This window comes from Nicotiana tomentosiformis, chromosome 9 (assembly GCF_000390325.3).
Source record: "Nicotiana tomentosiformis chromosome 9, ASM39032v3, whole genome shotgun sequence".
NCBI lineage: Eukaryota > Viridiplantae > Streptophyta > Magnoliopsida > Solanales > Solanaceae > Nicotiana > Nicotiana tomentosiformis.
In genome coordinates, this window is record NC_090820.1 from 35,403,287 (window position 1) to 35,420,611 (window position 17,325).

A 17,325-nucleotide genomic window follows, 5' to 3' on the forward strand; every position below is an offset into this window, starting at 1 on the left:
ACTGTCTTCTCTTCTTCGCGAACGCGAAGCTTTAACACCAACTCCTCTTCGCGAAAGCGAGACCCCCTCGCGAACACGAAGGGAAAATCTTGCCTGCCTCAAATTCCCCTTCGCAAACGTGAGGGCCCACTCGCAAATGCGAAGAAGGAAACCAGAAAAACTCACCAGCAGTCTTCAGCCAACATGCCAAGTCCAAAAATGATATGTTAACCTCCCGAAACTCACCCCGAGCCCCCCGGGGACCTCAACCAAACATATCATCAAGTCCCAAAACATCATACAAACTTAGTCAAACCCTCAAATCACCTCAAATAATGCTAAAACCATGAATCATACCCCAATTCAAGCCTAATGAACTTTGAAATTTCAAATTTCTACAAACAACGCCGAAACCTATCAAATCACGTCCGATTGACCACAAATTTTGCACCAAGTCATAAATGACATAACGGAAGTATTCTAATTTTTAGAATCGGATTCCGACCCCGATATCAAAAAGTCAACCCCCCGGTCAAACTTTCCAAAAATTCGACTTTCGCCATTTCAAGCCTAATTCCACTACAGACCTCCAAATAATTTTCCGGACATGCTCCTAAGTCCAAAATTACCATACGGAACTATTAGAATCATCAGAATTCAATTCCGAGGTCGTTTACACATAAGTGAATATCCGATCAACTTTTCCAACTTAAGTTTTTAATTATGAGATTAAGTGTCTTATTTTACTCCGAAATCCTTCTGGACCCGAACCAACTAACCAGATAAGTCATAAAACAACTGTAAGGCATAAATTGAGCAGTAAATGGAGGAAATAAGGTTGTAATACTTAAAACGATCGGCTGGGTCGTTACATTCTCCCCCACTTAAACATATGTTTGTCCTCGAACGTGCCAAGAGTTGTTTTCAAGCCATCAAATCACTATTTCATCTTACCACGCACGTACCCGAGGGTGATCTCACGTCACCCTATTCCACATAGGTCTCACAACACAATACAACTGAAAATCCTTAATTTAACCTTAGCCCGAAAACCTTGGCATTCAATTCCTAACCTTCAGAATTTCTCTTCAAGACACGAATCTTACATTTACGCACTATATGAGTCTGAACAAGCTGCATCGATCTATAACTATAATCACAGATATAATCACCCAGCATATTACACAACTCGCCCGCTCGTAGCACCATTCCTGATCACAGTAACTACTCCAAACTAATCAAGTACTAACATTAAACCCTATATCGAACAAAACCTCATCCCAACACCTTCGTACACTGTTGATAATAAAGAAACACGCAGAATCGCGTAACCCCTTATCAGATCAACAAGTCATGGAGCTCTCTCGCCCCAACCAGAACCATAAGCACTTGCTAAGCCGACTTTCAATATTATCCTTTTTTAATATATTGTAATCAAACATGATAGTACCCATTCTAGGTCCAATGACCTTACATTATTAAATGCAACTATCCCACTGACACGCCACATTATTCGAACCCTCAAATCACCCCAAACAACACTAAAATCATGAATCATACCCCAATTCAAGCCTAATGAACTTTGAAATTTTAAATTTCTACAAACAATGCCGAAACCTATAAAATCACGTTTGATTGACCTCAAATTTTGCACACACAGTCATAAATGACATAACAAAGGTATTTCAATTTTCAGAATCGGATTTTTGACCCCGATGTCAAAAAGTCAACCCCCGGTCAAACTTTTCAAAAATTCGACTTTCGCTATTTTAAGCCTAATTCCACTACAGATCTCCAAATAATTTTTCGGACACGCTCCTAAATCCAAAATCACCATACAGAACTATTGGAATGGTCAGAATTTAATTCCGAGGTCGTTTACACATAAGTGAATATCCGATCAACTTTTCCAACTTAAGTTTTTAATTATGAGAATAAGTGTCTCATTTTACTCTGAAATCTTTCCGGACCCGAACCAACTAACCCGATAAGTCATAAATTAACTGCAAGGCATAAATTGAGCAGTAAATGAGGAAATGAGGCTGTAATACTCAAAACGACCGGATGGGTCGTCACAGTAGTCGTAGCAGATATTTGAGAATAAAGAGTCAAATAATAAACCCTAAGACCACTTCATGTTTTGCCTTTTATTATACCTTATAATTAAGTTATTATTATTAGTTTGTGATTTTAAAAAGTCATTTTACTCCTTCAAATTTACTTAAAAATCAAATTTACCCGCAAACTTTAAATAATTTTATCCCTTCTATCTTAATTAATTTTTTAAATACATATTTTATTTCTTATCAACATTTATCTCTTTATTCTTACTTTTAATATCTCTTCTATAATGAAGTTTTAAACTGTTTTTTGTGCAACAACAAAGCTAGCTTGGAGAAAGGAGATTCAATAATATAAAATTATTCTATTAATATATGTAATAATTAATTTTTTAGGTTATACATTTATTGAATTTCTTTGACATTTAGCAAAGTGATTTCAAAAATTACTCTAATCATATTTAATCCCCTCATATAAAATTATGCCTCCTGTCAAAATGGGCCAGCCTAGTCCAACCCAGCCCAAGCCTCGCGGGTTTTTTAATTTGGTGTACTGCGGCGGGCGGGCCCACCATCTAAATGGGTCTTAAAATACCATACGGAGCCATTGGAACCGTCAAAACTCCATTCCGGGGCTGTTTTTACACAATTCGAACTACGATCAACTCTTACAACTCAAACTTCACACTTAGGGACTATATGTAAAAAGTTATACCTTTCTCGATTACATAAACAAGTGAATATAGATAACACAGTTAATTCATCCAAAAATGCTTCAATACATAAAACTATAGTTATAATCCACAAACAATCATCAATACACTAAATCCATCAAACTCTAAAGAGAACTACTCCATAGATATGGAGCAATTTATCAAAAATAAAGTTAAAGTATATTAAAACATAAATTCAATCCAAACTCGTGTCTTGAGTGAGGAAGGAATGATGAAATCCTCGTGCTCGTGTTCTTATAACTCCTCCTTTCTATGTATATATACCAAGTAGGGTCAGGTCTAGATGAAATCACCTTCTCCTAGCCAAAATAGGACATCTACTCTGAAACAATTGCATAAGCGCACCGCATGGGGCGACGCGCTATGCGGGGCATTAGTGGAGAAATTTAGAGAGTTGTTTCTGATAGGCAGCAGGAAATTGTACACGCGCGGTGCACCACGCGCTGCGGTAGTGGGGCTTTCTCAGAGTACGGAATTTTCCTTGCTTTTTTATGTCAAGATGTGGTTCACGACCACCGAACACGATCTGGGCTTAATCCCTTGGGCATTTACTCAGACTTCAAAGCTCCAAATCACTCGATTTAGCTCCATCACATCTACATCACCCGGAATCACTCCAACAAGACATAAAACACAAAATAAATGCAAAACACTATCAATTAAAGCTCAAAACATGTAAAGTGCAGTGAATTAGAGTGAATTAAGCAACTAAAATACATAATTGTAGCCTACCATAAACACCCCACACTTAAACCATTGCTCGTCCTCGAGCAATCAAACTACACTTCACATAGGCACGACCTTTTTAAACAACTCTCATAACTCATCACACCAAGAATATTTAAAACAGATTAAGTACAATACCGTAACATCCTAGCCTCAAGATTTGACTCAAAATCACCATGCATTTTTCACAACCCGCTCACTTACTCTAAAACAGAAGTCAATGACATTACCTTTCCTTCATGAATCAAATGCCCTCACATAACAATAGAGAGTAGTTTCACACACAATAGAAATTAAGAACAACTAGGAACTCGAGATAGAAAGAATCCGTTCACTCTCAGAAATAACATTCATATGCCACAAAAGACGTACCATAGGCCTTGGTCGTAATGTACTACTCTACTAATTGAGTTCATTCAGTCGAGGATCAAGTAGGACTTTAATTGGTTGTAATGTAGGCTACGGGATGGGTAGGATACATTTAGATATAAGAGTGACTACACCTTCCTAAGCACTTTAATACATACATTTCATTGTTCAAAACCCCACACTTATGTAAAACCAACACTCCACCTTCACATCAATATACATTAACTCCCTACTTCTTTAAGTACAATTACATCAAGAGTTACCGCTATCAAGAATATTTTTTCACAATAATACAACTATTTTTTTTTCTTTTCTTATTCAATTCAAGTGGATCTTACTTTTATTTTAATAGTACACCTTTCTCCTTATTTCATTAGTTCCACTCAAACGCCAACCCAATCACCCCACACTTCAACTTTTGCAAAGTTCATATCAAATTCAAGTGCTCACGAGAGGTAAATAGTTCAAATAGATGGTCAATTAAAACAATTTGATAAGGCTTGTAATGTGGTTACCAAAAAAATATGATTACAGGCTAAAAGGGGTTAACTAAGATACATAACAATTAGGTGGGTAAAAGCATATAACTGGCTCAACAAAGAAATGCCTATATCACTTCCAAGACTGAACAAAACTATTATTTTGCTATACAAATACACGGGACAAGTTCTAGACACCAAATGCAATGCATTGAATAATACAAAACCTCACACACACATGGCACATAACTCACTCAGGATTGGACTCATCAAGACACTCTAGTCAAAGCAGTTAAGCAAAGTTAAGATCATCCAATTTAAGGTACTTATACAAAAGTCACAAACTGAGCCTCAGTATCATAACTAAAACACTTACTATTATCAAGGCATAATAAAGTTAAGATATATCGCCTTCAATTCAAATCATAGCACAAAGTTTCCTACTCCTAACAAAAATAAAAACTAACTACACCCGGTTCAAACAAAACCCTTAGAAAAGAACCGCGACACAAAGAAAAACCAAGAGGGAATTAATACACTACCTAACAAAAGAAAATCTTTTTGTCTTTTTCTTTCGACTTTAATCCCTCAAGAAACCCGTCGAATGATATCCATCGTCGGGAAAAATCGAATTTTTTTTAATTTTTATGGTTTTTTCAATATTCCAACTACTACAACTAACAAAACTAACACATATACATACAACATATAATATATCCTCCACCCCACACTTTAAGTTGTGGCATGTTCCCATGACACACAATTAAAAAACATAAGGGAAAGGAAGCTTCCCTGAACATCTAGTCGGGGTCTAAGTCAAAGTCGGGCTTCATTCCTCGCCTTCGGACTAATGTGCACATCTAGGCAGACAGCTTCTTCACAACCTTCCTGGGGTACACCCCACACTTATCTTTCTCACTCAATGCAGCCTTCTATTTTGAGCCCTTCACTTTCCATTCAACACTTAGAGTTATTTTTTTCCTTTTGTGCCCCCTTTTCTACACTCATAACAAAAGTCACCATCTCCTCGCCCGCTCTAAGCATAAGTTTCCTCTCGTGTAGGGTCGTGGACTAGGGCGGGTCAACCCTTCAATTTTTGGATTTTTCCCCCTAATCTTTAAATATGTCTTCGTGACATAGTTTCTTAATCATATGAATAATGAATCTCGTAATTAAAAAGCAAATTCTCTATATTTCTAACTCTTCTTTTTAACGTTACATGAATATTTTTTTTAATACTTTTCCTTACTTGTGGGATTATACTGGGTATGTTATTGTTGTTGTTGCTGCTGTACTTTTCTTTCACTTTTCTCAGGTTCAGGGATAGCTTCAATGGTTTATATGTTGAGGTTTTGTACTTTAGGTTTAACATCATTTGCTGATTTCATCATTATAGTCCATAAAATATTTAAAATGCATGAAGTTTGCTAGTGTTGTCAATTTTCTTTGGGTATTAAAACTTAACCTTTTTCTATACCGAAAAATAGTTTAATTATTAATAATATATTAAAGCAACCAAACTGATCATTGGCCACTTAAAACTTTTTTGGTTCGTTGTTAATTAAGCAAAATAAAAACTAATCTTGTCATATTACATGCATATCAAAAATCTAAATTCTAATTGATATGGAAGGGTAAATGAGCAAACTAGGTTGGAGAATGGGGATTATAGTTATTAATTTTTTTAGTTTTTACTTTTATTAAATATTAAATATGTAAATTTGAATTTAATTAATTTTTGGCCTATGGGTTGACCTAGACATAGACTCGGTCAAGCCTCAAGGGTCAGTGGACTAACTTGGGTCGGACTTGTAAGCCTTAGTTTTAAATTGGCTAAAATAATTCAACCCAACTCTATTCAAATAGCGAGTTGGGTTGGGCTGACTTGACCAAACCCATTTTGACGGCTCTAGAAAAGGTATTTATTTTAACACTGTAAAAAAAATTGTAATATTACTAACCAATAAGTCAAAAGAAAAGTTCAAGTCTAAGAGGTGGGTAGTAAAGTGAAATGCTCTTGCTAATTTATCCTTTAATAAAAAGCATAATGCTATAATGATTTATAAAAAATAAAAAATAAATTGCAGTCACATTTGAGTGTTGAGGTCCAAACTCCACAACCATGGCGGGAGCTTACAGTACTTCACCATGTTTCGTTCGACCTCACGCTCTCCTTTCAAGGAAACCCCTTTTGCTAGCATGTGCCGTGATTACACCGCGCCCAAGAAAACTCACAAAGAGAAAAAACTATCTCCGTCCAAAAATACTTAAAACCCTAACTAAACCCTACATAAACCCCCGAACTGAACCAATAATAAGTCCCCTTGAAACCCCAATTCTACACACCCACATTTTGCCTTCTGACCAAGTCGTCGGAGACGAGCTGAAACTGCAGGAAAATCAAGAACTCCGGCTGCCGGGAGTTTCAGAGCCCGCCGGAGTTGTTAATGACACTGCAGGTACTTTCTATGAAACCCCACTCCAACAAACCCACATTTTTTCCTTCGACCTAGCCGCCGGAAATGAGCTGAACACGTCGGGAAATCAAGAACTCCGGCTGTCAGAAGTTTCAGGCCCTGCCGGAGTTGTTAATGCATCTGCAGGTATATTTTTCTAAAACCCCTGTAGTGAATTTTGATGATTTATGCTATAAAAGTTAAAAACTTTTTAAAGACCTTAATGGCTGTAAAAATGAGTTGTTGATGCAACTACAGGTGTCTTTACTAAAAGCTCGTTACTGAAATTTGGGTTGTGGGTAGTTGGAGCCTTTGTATTTCAAACGGTTTGTGCTGTTTGGGTACTTGGTTCAGCTGATTATAGTGGAAAAAATGGAACTTCGGATCGTAATGGCTATAAAAATGAAGTCCTGGATTTGGATTTGGAAGGTAAAAGTAAGCACAAATTGAGAATGTTTGTGAATGGAGACGGAAAGCAAAATGGTGAAAATGGGGGTATTGTATTTGTGGATGAGACTGAAATGGAGAAAAAGATAAAGGAAATTCGACATATGGCAAGGGAGGCAAGAGAGAAGGAGAGGTTGAAGACGAAGGGAAGTAACGTCGATAAGGAGAGCGAGGATGAAGAAGATAGTGATGTTAAAATTGGAATAAAGAAGGAAGTTGACGAACGATTAATCAAGATGAGAAAGAGACTGGAGAAGGGTAGCGACAAGCAGCCTGCAAATTCTGTTACTTATCCAAGGGTGGATGTTGATAAAAATGGCAGGAAAGATGGTGTTGATTTGGATGAGAAAGAGCTTAATGCTGCTTTAATATTTAAAAGAAAGCATAAATTTAGAGATTTCGGCAGTAAGCCAAGTAATAAACCAAAGGGTTTTGTGCCCCCTGAACATCCAAGTGCTGGTACAATTGGAGAAAAAACCGCGGAAGGCAGCACTGAAGTACTGAAGAACGGAAATGGAGAAGGTGGGGTCGATGTGTCAGGCGATGATGAGGTAGACCTGTTCACCCTTGATTCTCACAGAGGTGCTATCATGAATTTTGGTGAAAGCATAGAGAGAAAAGAGAACACTGAAGAGGCAGAATCCGAAACACCTGTACAGATGAAGAAATCATCCGAAAACAACCTGAGGCGGAAAAAAGGAAGGAGTATTAAAAAAGTTGAAGGTGGAAAAGTTGATGTTGTCAAATCTGTCAAGAAGAACTCATTGGAGACGAGAGGGCGGAAGAAAAAAAGAATTGCATCAGACTTGGAGGAATGTGAACCAGGAATCGGTAACATTCTAAAACCCTTTTAACTGGCTTCATTTTTATGTAATGACACGCTTTATCGCTGCCCAAGGTTTGTATCTATTGATTACCTTCTGAAATTGTACTTTATAGTGTTAAACCTTTATGTCTTTCACCTATTGAGTAACTGCTGAAAAACAATGAGAGAAATCTTGGAACCAATTTTGTCTCTTGTTACACTAGTTTCTGTTATCAGCGAGAGATGCATTTTAATGTACTGCACTGTTTGGTTGTAACCTACAGATATTTCGGTAGATAGAAATAATGGGAGCAGTTTGTTTGAAGCTGCAAACTCAAAAAAACCAATTCAGGAGACAGGAACTATTTCAAATACTGGAAACACTTTGGTTGAAGTTGTGGACTCAAAAGAATCACATAGTATGAAGAGTACTACAACAATGAACAGACACAAGAAGTCAAATCGAAATGGAGCTTCAAAGATGGAGGAGGTTAAGGATAAAAAAGTAGTGAAACCAAACGGGGGTATGAAATCAGGAAATGATACTGACTTGTGGTGGTTCAGTCTTCCTTATGTTCTTGTATGTATATGGGATCTATGATCACTTCTTACTTGTTTGTTTTCGACAGCTTGTATTCCCACTATTTGTGGTTCTAAGTATTACAGCAAACTTGGTGATGTCAAAAGAAAAAAAAATGATCTGAGCCCTGTTTAGATTTTGAAAGGTGGGAAGTCTGGGAGGAAGCCAATTTGTTGAACTGAAACCATGTGATGTTACTGCAGTTTACTTGAACTTGGGATCGTTGCCTTGTCTCTTTTTTTTTTTTTGGGGGGGGGGGGATAACTGTGATCCTTGTCTTATCATGTGAGAAATATTTATCAGATTTTATGTAGCATCGTGCTAGAAGTGCTTTAACCAGCCATTTTTATCTCCCTTGCATATTGTATAACCTTACCCTCTTCCTTTGGTTGTTGCTCTCCTCAATAATTTTGTTTCATATATTTCACGGATTCCCTTACTGAGGCACTTGCATATTTGTGTTAAGATCAGAGAACTTTTCTAGTTGGTATATTGCTGACATCCGGTTGTTTAAGTACCAGTAATTCAGTATAGCAAGAAAGATACTTGACAATGCTCTTGTGTGATTCATTGACCTTATATTGGATATTCACAGTCAAAATTTATATGTTAATGCGTTTTGAATGGACAAATCTTAATCCTATGTCAGATAGATATGTTTTTGTTTCCTGTCCTGTCTGTTTCCAATTTTCCAAAGTCTGAATAAATGTGTTTGCTGTGGCTTTTGCTTCATGCTTCTGTTACTAACGTGCATGTTAATATGCAGGTTATACGCATGCAGAGAGGTCATGAAGATGAAGGACCAGAAGGATTATTTGCCATAAAAAGTAGCTCTAATGCGAATGGTAGCTCATCTCATACAGTTGCATTTGAAGATCGTGGTGATGCCACCAATTTTTGTTATCTCTTGGAGTCCTTCTTTGACGATTTAGGAGACTTCAGTGCTGAAATTGTCCCTTTTCCTGTTAAAGTAAGAATATTAAGCTTGTCTGAGTATCTTTAGGTTATTTCCATGTATTGCATTCTATTCCAATTGCATTTTGAGGACATTATTAAGTTTTTGATAACAACCACCCTACTACCCTTTCAAGGACTATTAGTACTGTTGAAAGTCCACTAAAGAAAAGTTGGTTAATTTGTTACTCTGAAAGAGTGACAGTATCTATGAACCTTTGCATGCGTAACCGAATTTTCAACTTGTGTATGTACCATGCTATTTTTTAATTCTGATCATTCACTTATTAAGAAGGCATAAAATACTTATATTTTCAGGAACTTATCGAGGCAATTAGATCACATGCTATGAAGGCAATCGTTGTGAAGAAGGGGAAACTGAAACTTTATGCTGGACAACCATTAACTGATGTTGAGATGGCCTTGCGCTCATTGGTTGAACCAGAATAATCTGTGTTGAAGAAGACTAGATCCTTTGTGTCTCGGAGAAATTTTGGTGATATCTTGGCATCTATGCTAATGAGATTGAAGCTGCCCGTCCTTGATTGCAGCAGATACAAGAAATGAGGGTCTCTCTATCTTATCAATGGACCAACATAGAGCATTTTATCTGTGGGATACAATCTTGTTTTGCTTTACTTGAAAGATCAAATAGAGCTTTTTATTTCCTCATTCTTTTACTAGGAGCTACCCTTTTCTGTCTATTTATGAGGCTTGGAGATTTCATGCACAATGTGCATTTGTTGAGAATACATCAATGTAAAACATACACAACCCCACATTATTTGTGTGCATATATAATTAAACAATTTTCCCTTTTATTTGTGGTTGTACTTTTCTATTGCATCATTGTTGGGTGAGAAAACTGTTGCAGCGGATTGCTATGATGTCAGTTACCTATTATGGATTGCTAAGCTGAAAGAAGATTTCAATCAGTCATTGCAGCAAGCTCTATGAACTATTTCACGAGGCATTGTTTTTATCATCAGCATTTTTAGAGTTCTGTGATCTTTGATTATGGTTGAAAAAAATGAAAAATGGAGCCTATTTATTTGAGTGAAGTTGAAAAGAAATGAGTATTTTAAGTTCAGTTGAACAAAAGTATTTGTTGGTGAAGTTGAAATTGTTCTTGACATGAATTTCACTTGGAAGAAAGGTTGAAGACTTGTGAGTGAAGACTATTATTTCATTTAAAATACTTCTCAAACAAGTTTTTGGGAACAAAATGATAATACATGAAGTTGCAGCATGCTGCTGCTTCCTAGGCTCACTAAACAAGAGCTTTTACTGCTACTACTCTGTCTTTTATAAAGTCTACTAAGAAGAAACAATTTTAACCATGGCTTGTGCATGAATTGCTGGAAGATTAGACTGGCAAAAGTCTTGCCATGTATCTTGTCTCTGCTCTTCATTCTGTGTTAACGCCTCGTATACTGAAACCACTATACCTCTAGCTGCTTCTCTTGCCTCGGGGAGTCGATCATTGAGCAAATTTACAGCAATTTGAACCAACGAAACGAATCCAAACTCCTCCATTCCGTTCCGTTCCTAGAATAGAAATGCCAACCGTTAGTTTGTGTTAGCAAAATGCTGCATCAGCTACATTCTGGAAAGAAATGAGTTGTGAGTTCAAGGGAATGTATAAGTTAACCAACCATTTTAGAAATACAATCTGAAATTGAGACTGCAGCTTTTGCTCTGATTCTCATGTTGGAATGTTTCACATAGGTGTGAAGCTTATGGAGCAAAGGAAGAGGAGTCATAGACTCCACCATTGCCTCAAGTGCCTTATCTGCTTCTTCACAAACAAACTTTTTGTCTTGAGAAGCCTTCAGCATCAGCTGCAAAAGCTGTAAAAAGCCATACAATCCAATTAAATCATCATTAGACAGTGCACTAGAACGTTACCGACTCAATAGTTCTGACAAGATCCTTAAGGGTAGATACATACCACATTTTCAAATGCATCAGAAATAGGTGATTCAAATAACTTATCACCAAAAGCTTTGAAGATATCAGCTGAAGCCATGACAGAAGTCTTGCAAAGAGCACTTCTTGGATTTTTCATTGCCTTAACAATCACCAACATAACTTTGTCCCTACCATTGCAAAACCACATAAAAATAAGTAAAAAAGAAACCCCATCTCTCATCCCACAAATTCAAACAGCTAAAATCAAACAACACATTTCCATAAATTCAAAAATGAACTCACAAAATTGGCAGCAAGAGAGCAGAGTGAAACAACACAAATCGCCTAGTATCATTCAGTGAGTGACAAATTTCCAACCAATCTTTAGATTCCAACCCTTCAACAAGTCCCTGAAATTTACAAAAGAAAAAGTCAATCAAAATGGTTATAAAATCTTTAATTTCAAGAAAAAGAGAAGAAACAACAAGAGGGTTCTCCCCACAAGCAGATCCGGGATTTAAACTTCATAAATTCAGATTCAGAATTCTACCACATCATGTCTAATTCAAATTGATTAATTAGTGAATCTTTTAACAAGTATATAAGACGTGGATGGGGTATAATAGATAACCTGAAAAATTGAGTGAAAACCTGTTGTAACAAGTTAAATTATACTGACAGTGTAAAAAATCTTTACACTGATGGTGTAGATAACTTAAATCCACAGAAAAATAGAGTTACCTGGATTTTGCTATCTGGGTCAGCAATAGGTTCAAGATTTTCAGATGGGATGTAATCAACGATGGAATCTGGCACAGGAGCCTTGTTTTCATCATTGACAACAATTTCAGGCTGTTTCTGATTCTGATTTTGGTTTACTGCTGCTATGACTTTTGCTTGTTTTTTGGGTCTTTCAAGTGCAACCGGGAGAGCGTTATCGAGTGATCTGAGTGCCATTTGAGAAATTCAGATTTTTTTCACACTTTTTCTTGGAAGGGTTTGTGAGTTTTGGAGAATGAACAAAAGAGTGATTTTATGAATGGGATTTGGAGTTTGGGTGTAATAGAAAAAGGAAAGAGTTTTGCAACGGTCAGTTTTGAATTTGAAAATCAAAGAAAATGAAAAGGGATAATGAATTAGTAGTAGGAGATAAGAAAAGGGAGGGGACTTTTGTGTAACGGTCACCTTCTTTTGGGTTTTGTGACAAGGAATCCTAAATAAACGTTGATAATTTCATTTTGAAAAAGTAAAGGCGGGGTTTTCCTTTTTTTCTTTTAGGATTTAAGTTTATAATTATATATATTAACAGTGTATTTTGAATCTAGTTTTCGAATAACTGTTTTATGATTTTTCTAACGTTATAACTAAGTAAAACTTATTTTTGAGGTTTCTTTATGGTTAATAAAGTAAAATCGACCAGAGATATTCTAACATCTACTGTACCATTTCTTTCTTGCCAATACCATTGTATATAGATTTGCAACTGCATTCTTCCCCTTTACTTCGGAGACTGGCCATTCAAACAATTCATAACTGGTCTACCGATGTTTTGCCATTGAAGTAATTTTTATTTTTTCCAGACACTTTGGGAGTAAGAGCAACTGAAGAAGAGATGGTAGACTATTTCATCCTCACATTTGCATAGAGGACAGGTCTAGATCCCACTTACCCAATCTATCTCTTTTACTAAGCTTTAAAAATCAGGACAAGTAATTTTGGTAGAAATAGTTTGTGTTTGGTTAATTAATTTGAAAAATACTTTTGAGCAGCAACTAGTGTTTAACCATTTTTTTTTTAAAATGTTTCTAATAGCTTGCTTGGTCAATCTTCTAAATCAACTTATTTTGAGATTTTTTTTTTCCTCAAACCAGTTTGTGTTTGGCTAATTAATTTGCAAACCACTTCTGAGCAGTAATTAGTGTTTGGTCAAGCTTTTAAAAAGTGCTTCTAAGTGTATTTTTCTCAAAAGTATTTTTAAAAAAAGTATTTTTGGGAAGAAACTACTTTTTTCTGCTTCCCCAAAACTACTTCTGCTTCTACTCAAAAGCGTTTTTTTTTCTTCTAAACGCTTGCCCAAACACTTCAACTTTGGCGGGGAAAAAATGCTTTTGGCCTTGGAGAAGCTTGGCCAAACAGGCTATAAGTGTATTTTTCTCAAAAGTATTTTTCAAAAAAGTATTTTTGGGGAGAAGTTACTTTTCCCTACTTCTCCAAAACTGCTTCTGCTTTTCAAAGAAGTATTTCTGGAGTTTGGAGAAGCTTGACCAATGTAACGACCCGGCCGAGAGGAATTAGACTTGAAATGCCGAAAGTTGAATTTTTGAAAAGTTTGATCGAGGGATTGACTTTTTGATATCGGGGTCGAAATCCGATTTTGAAAATTTTAATAGGTATGTTATGTTATTTATGACTTGTGTGCAAATTTTGAGGTCAATCGGACGTGATTTGATAGGTTTCAGCATTATTTGTAGAAATTAGAAATTTCAAAGTTCAATAGGCTTGAATTAGGGCATAATTCATGGTTTTAGCGTTGTTTGAGGTGATTTGAGGATTCGACTAAGTTCGTATGATATTTTAGAACTTGTTGGTATATTTGGTTGAGGTTCCGAGGGCCTCGGGTGAGTTTCGGATGGTTAACTGATCAAAAATTGAACTACAACAGCTGCTGCAATTTTCTTCTGTTGGAAATTTCTTCTGCCAGAAATCGAGCCCAGAAATCCCTCAGAATCGAGCCCAGATGTGAGCCCAGATCGAGCCCAGGGTCGAGGGCCACGATCGAAGCCATGATCAATCCCAGGGTCGAGGGCCACGATCGAAGCCATGATCGAGCCTAGGGTCGAGGGCCACGATCAAAGGCAGGGTCGAAGACATGATTGAAGGCCAGGGTCGAGGGCTTAGGATCGAGGGCCAGGATCAAGGCCCAGGATCGAGACCTAGGATCGAGGACCTCGATCGAAGGCCAAGATCGAAGGCCAAGACCGAGGTTCTTTGGGCAGAATTATAAAAATAGGGACTTCGTCCTATTTGCCATTTTTGACAAATTTGAGCTTGAGGAGAGGCGATTTTGATATATTTTCAAAGAAAACTTAAGGTAAGTCCCTTGTGATCATTTCTACTCCATAATATTGAATTATCATCGAATAATCCGACTAGATTACATGATTTTGAGGTGTAAATCGGAGATTGGAACTTAGAAATTTGGATATAAGATTTGTAGATTTGAGGGTCGAGTTGAGGTCGGATTTTGGTAAAATTGATATGGGTAGACTCGTGATTGAATGGGCTTTCGGATTTTGTAATTTTTGTTGGGTTCCGAGACGTGGGCCCCACGGACGATTTTTGAGCTAAATTTCGGATTTTTATGAAAAATTAGTATTTTCTTATGGAATTAATTCCAATAAATTTTATTGATTGAAACGAATTATTTGTGACTAGATTTGAGGCATTCGGAGGTCGATTTGAGAGGCAAATGCATAGCAGAGTAAAGAGTTTCACGTTTTGAGGTAAGTAATAGTTTTAAATCTGATCTTGAGGGTATTAAACCCCGAATTTTGGTATCATGTAATTATTTTGGAGGTGACGCACATGCTAGGTGACGGGCGTGTGGGCGTGCACCGAGAAGATTGTGACTTGGTCCGTCCCGGAAAACTGTAAAGTTGAATAATTTGTTGTTAGCTATATGCTCTCTATGTGTTGATAAAAATTTGACTATAAATCATGTTAGAAATCATGATTAGGCTATATGATAGTATTGTTGGGACCCACAAAGGTCGCATACTTGTTGAATTGCCTGCTAAATGCTATATGTACTCAGTCTCAGTTTTTACTTGCACATTTTATCTCAGTCTCTGTTATTATTATTGATACATCATATCATTGTTGTTTGGGCTAATTTCATGATTAATGAGAGCCCGAGAGATTGGAGAGATTTATGACTGAGAGAGGCCGAGGGCTTGATTGTGAGATATTGATATCATAGCACGTGAGTTGTCCGTGCAGCACGTGAGTTGTTCGTGCAACACGTGAGTTGGCCGTGCAGATCCTTATATTATACTATAGCACGTGAGTTGGCCGTGCAACACATGAGTTGGCCGTGCAGATCCTTATATTATACTATAGCACGTGAGTTGGCCGTGCAGCACGTGAGTTAGCCGTGCAGATCCAGATATTTATATTATGGCACGTGAGGTGTCCGTGCAAATTATAGCGCTTGGGCTGTAGGAGCCCCTCCGGAGTCTGTACACCCCCAGTGAGTGCGGGTACCCATTGAGAGTGAGTGATAAGGACTGGGAGCCCAGGGAGTGATGCGGGCTAGGATCCTAGTGAGTGATTGTTGTCCTAAGAGGTTGTACTTGATTTTCATTTGTTGTTGCACTTAGTTGCTATCTGTCATTATTGTGAAATCTCTGAAAGATTGTTGATATACGAATTAAATGAACAGAAACTGTATAAAAATTGATTTGACATTAAACTGCCAGATTTGATAGCATGTATATTCTTTGCTGGAATTACTGGAAATGAACCATAACTGTGTAGCTCGTTACTATCTTCAGTTTCTTATTTATTATTGTTACTTGCTGAGTTGGTTGTACTCATACTATACCCTACACTTTGTGTGCAGATCTAGGTGTTCCCAGACATAGCGGGTGTTGATCCTTTCGAGTGGTTGATTTTCAGGAGATTTTGAGGTAGCTGCCTTGTTCCGCAGACCTTGTCTCTCCTTCTCTATCTCTTTGTTTACTGTATTTGGTCTCAGACTATTATAGACTATATTTTCCAGACTTGTATTCATATTAGATGCTCATGTACTCAGTGACACCATATTTTGGGGAGTGTTTGTATTGTATTTAAATATTATATTTTCAACCTTAAAGAGAAGTTTTGATTTATTGAGGTTTTCGGCTTGCCTAGTATCGAGATAGGCGCCATCACGACAAGTTAGGATTTTGGGTCGTGACAAGTTGGTATCAGAGCCTAGGTTACATAAGTCTCATGAGTCATGAGCAGGTTTAGTAGAGTGTTGCGGATCGGTACAGAGATGTCTGTACTTATCATCGAGAGGTTGCAGAACCCTTAGGAAAATTTTACTTTTTTGTATTCTGTCATACAAATTTGTTGATCCTGGAAACTAAATTTCTGCTATTCTATTCTCTCACAGATGGTGAGGACACATACTACCGGATCAGACGGTCAGCCACCAGTGCCACTCGTTAGGGCCGCGAGAGGTCGGGGCCGTGGTAGAGGCCGGGGCGAGGTAGAGGTCGAGGTGTAGCTCGTACCACAGTTGGAATAACACCCGTAGTACCACCAGTTGTTCTAGCACAGGAGCAGATTCCAGATATAGTTGATCCAACAAAATCATCTTAGGCACCAGCTGTGCCCATTGAGATTGCAGGCATTCAGGAGACTTTGGCCCAGATGATGGCAGCCTTCACTGGCCTTGCTCAGGTGGTTTCAGCTCAGGCCGCACCTGCCACTTCTCAGGCTGGGGGAGGTACTCATACCCCCGTTGCCCGTACTCCAGACCAGGTAGTACAGGGACTTCAGATACCGGGGGCACTACCAGCCTAGTCGGTTACAGTTACTCAGGCCCCGGTAGTTCCTGTTATGGCAGATGATGAGTAGAGGAGACTTGAGAGATTTGAGAGGCTTCGACCTCCACAATTTAGCGGTACTAAGTCAGAGGATGCTCAGGATTTTTTGGATAGGTGTCAACAGATGCTTCAGACAACGGGTATTCTGGAGACCAGTGGGGTCTCATTCACTACTTTTCAGTTTTCTAGGTCTGCACTTAGATGGTGGGAGACTTACGAGAGATATAGGCC

The 17,325-nt window shown here is 37.7% G+C and overlaps 2 protein-coding genes across 3 annotated transcripts; one reads left to right on the plus strand and one right to left on the minus strand.

The window, feature by feature from the left end:
• The first annotated feature begins 6,433 nt into the window (after positions 1-6,433).
• Positions 6,434-10,410, plus strand: LOC104110711 (DEAD-box ATP-dependent RNA helicase 42). Of its 2 annotated transcripts, XM_070186136.1 has the most exons (5): positions 6,434-6,950; positions 7,062-8,081; positions 8,340-8,635; positions 9,402-9,605; positions 9,908-10,410. In XM_070186136.1, the coding sequence occupies exons 1-5, from the start codon at positions 6,470-6,472 to the stop codon at positions 10,037-10,039; spliced, it is 2,133 nt and encodes a 710-aa protein (XP_070042237.1). In that variant the 5' UTR covers positions 6,434-6,469; the 3' UTR covers positions 10,040-10,410. The 2 variants fall into 2 exon arrangements, with proteins under 2 accessions (XP_070042237.1, XP_070042238.1); XM_070186137.1 differs by lacking the exon at positions 9,908-10,410 and having other exon boundaries at positions 8,340-8,579; positions 9,402-9,570.
• Positions 10,411-10,746: 336 nt separating this feature from the next.
• On the minus strand, positions 10,747-12,595 carry LOC104090802 (uncharacterized). Its single transcript, XM_009595985.4, has 5 exons — positions 12,242-12,595; positions 11,804-11,910; positions 11,541-11,688; positions 11,245-11,439; positions 10,747-11,137 (listed from the first exon to the last, which is right to left on the minus strand). Exons 1-5 carry the CDS (start codon positions 12,455-12,457, stop codon positions 10,907-10,909), a joined length of 897 nt encoding a protein of 298 aa, XP_009594280.1. The 5' UTR covers positions 12,458-12,595; the 3' UTR covers positions 10,747-10,906.
• Between the last annotated feature and the right edge of the window lie 4,730 nt (positions 12,596-17,325).

Bases quoted from the DNA above. Each gene is read 5' to 3' on its own strand.
- LOC104110711 (XM_070186136.1), top strand. From the start codon at position 6,470: ATGGCGGGAGCTTACAGTACTTCACCATGTTTCGTTCGACCTCACGCT. The intron at 8,636-9,401 runs GTATGTATATGG...GTTAATATGCAG, and splicing joins TCAGTCTTCCTTATGTTCTT to GTTATACGCATGCAGAGAGG. The intron at 9,606-9,907 runs GTAAGAATATTA...TTATATTTTCAG, and splicing joins TTGTCCCTTTTCCTGTTAAA to GAACTTATCGAGGCAATTAG.
- LOC104090802 (XM_009595985.4), bottom strand. From the start codon at position 12,457: ATGGCACTCAGATCACTCGATAACGCTCTCCCGGTTGCACTTGAAAGA. The intron at 11,911-12,241 runs GTAACTCTATTT...TGTAAATTTCAG, and splicing joins ACCCAGATAGCAAAATCCAG to GGACTTGTTGAAGGGTTGGA. The intron at 11,440-11,540 runs GTATGTATCTAC...GGCTTTTTACAG, and splicing joins CTGATGCATTTGAAAATGTG to CTTTTGCAGCTGATGCTGAA.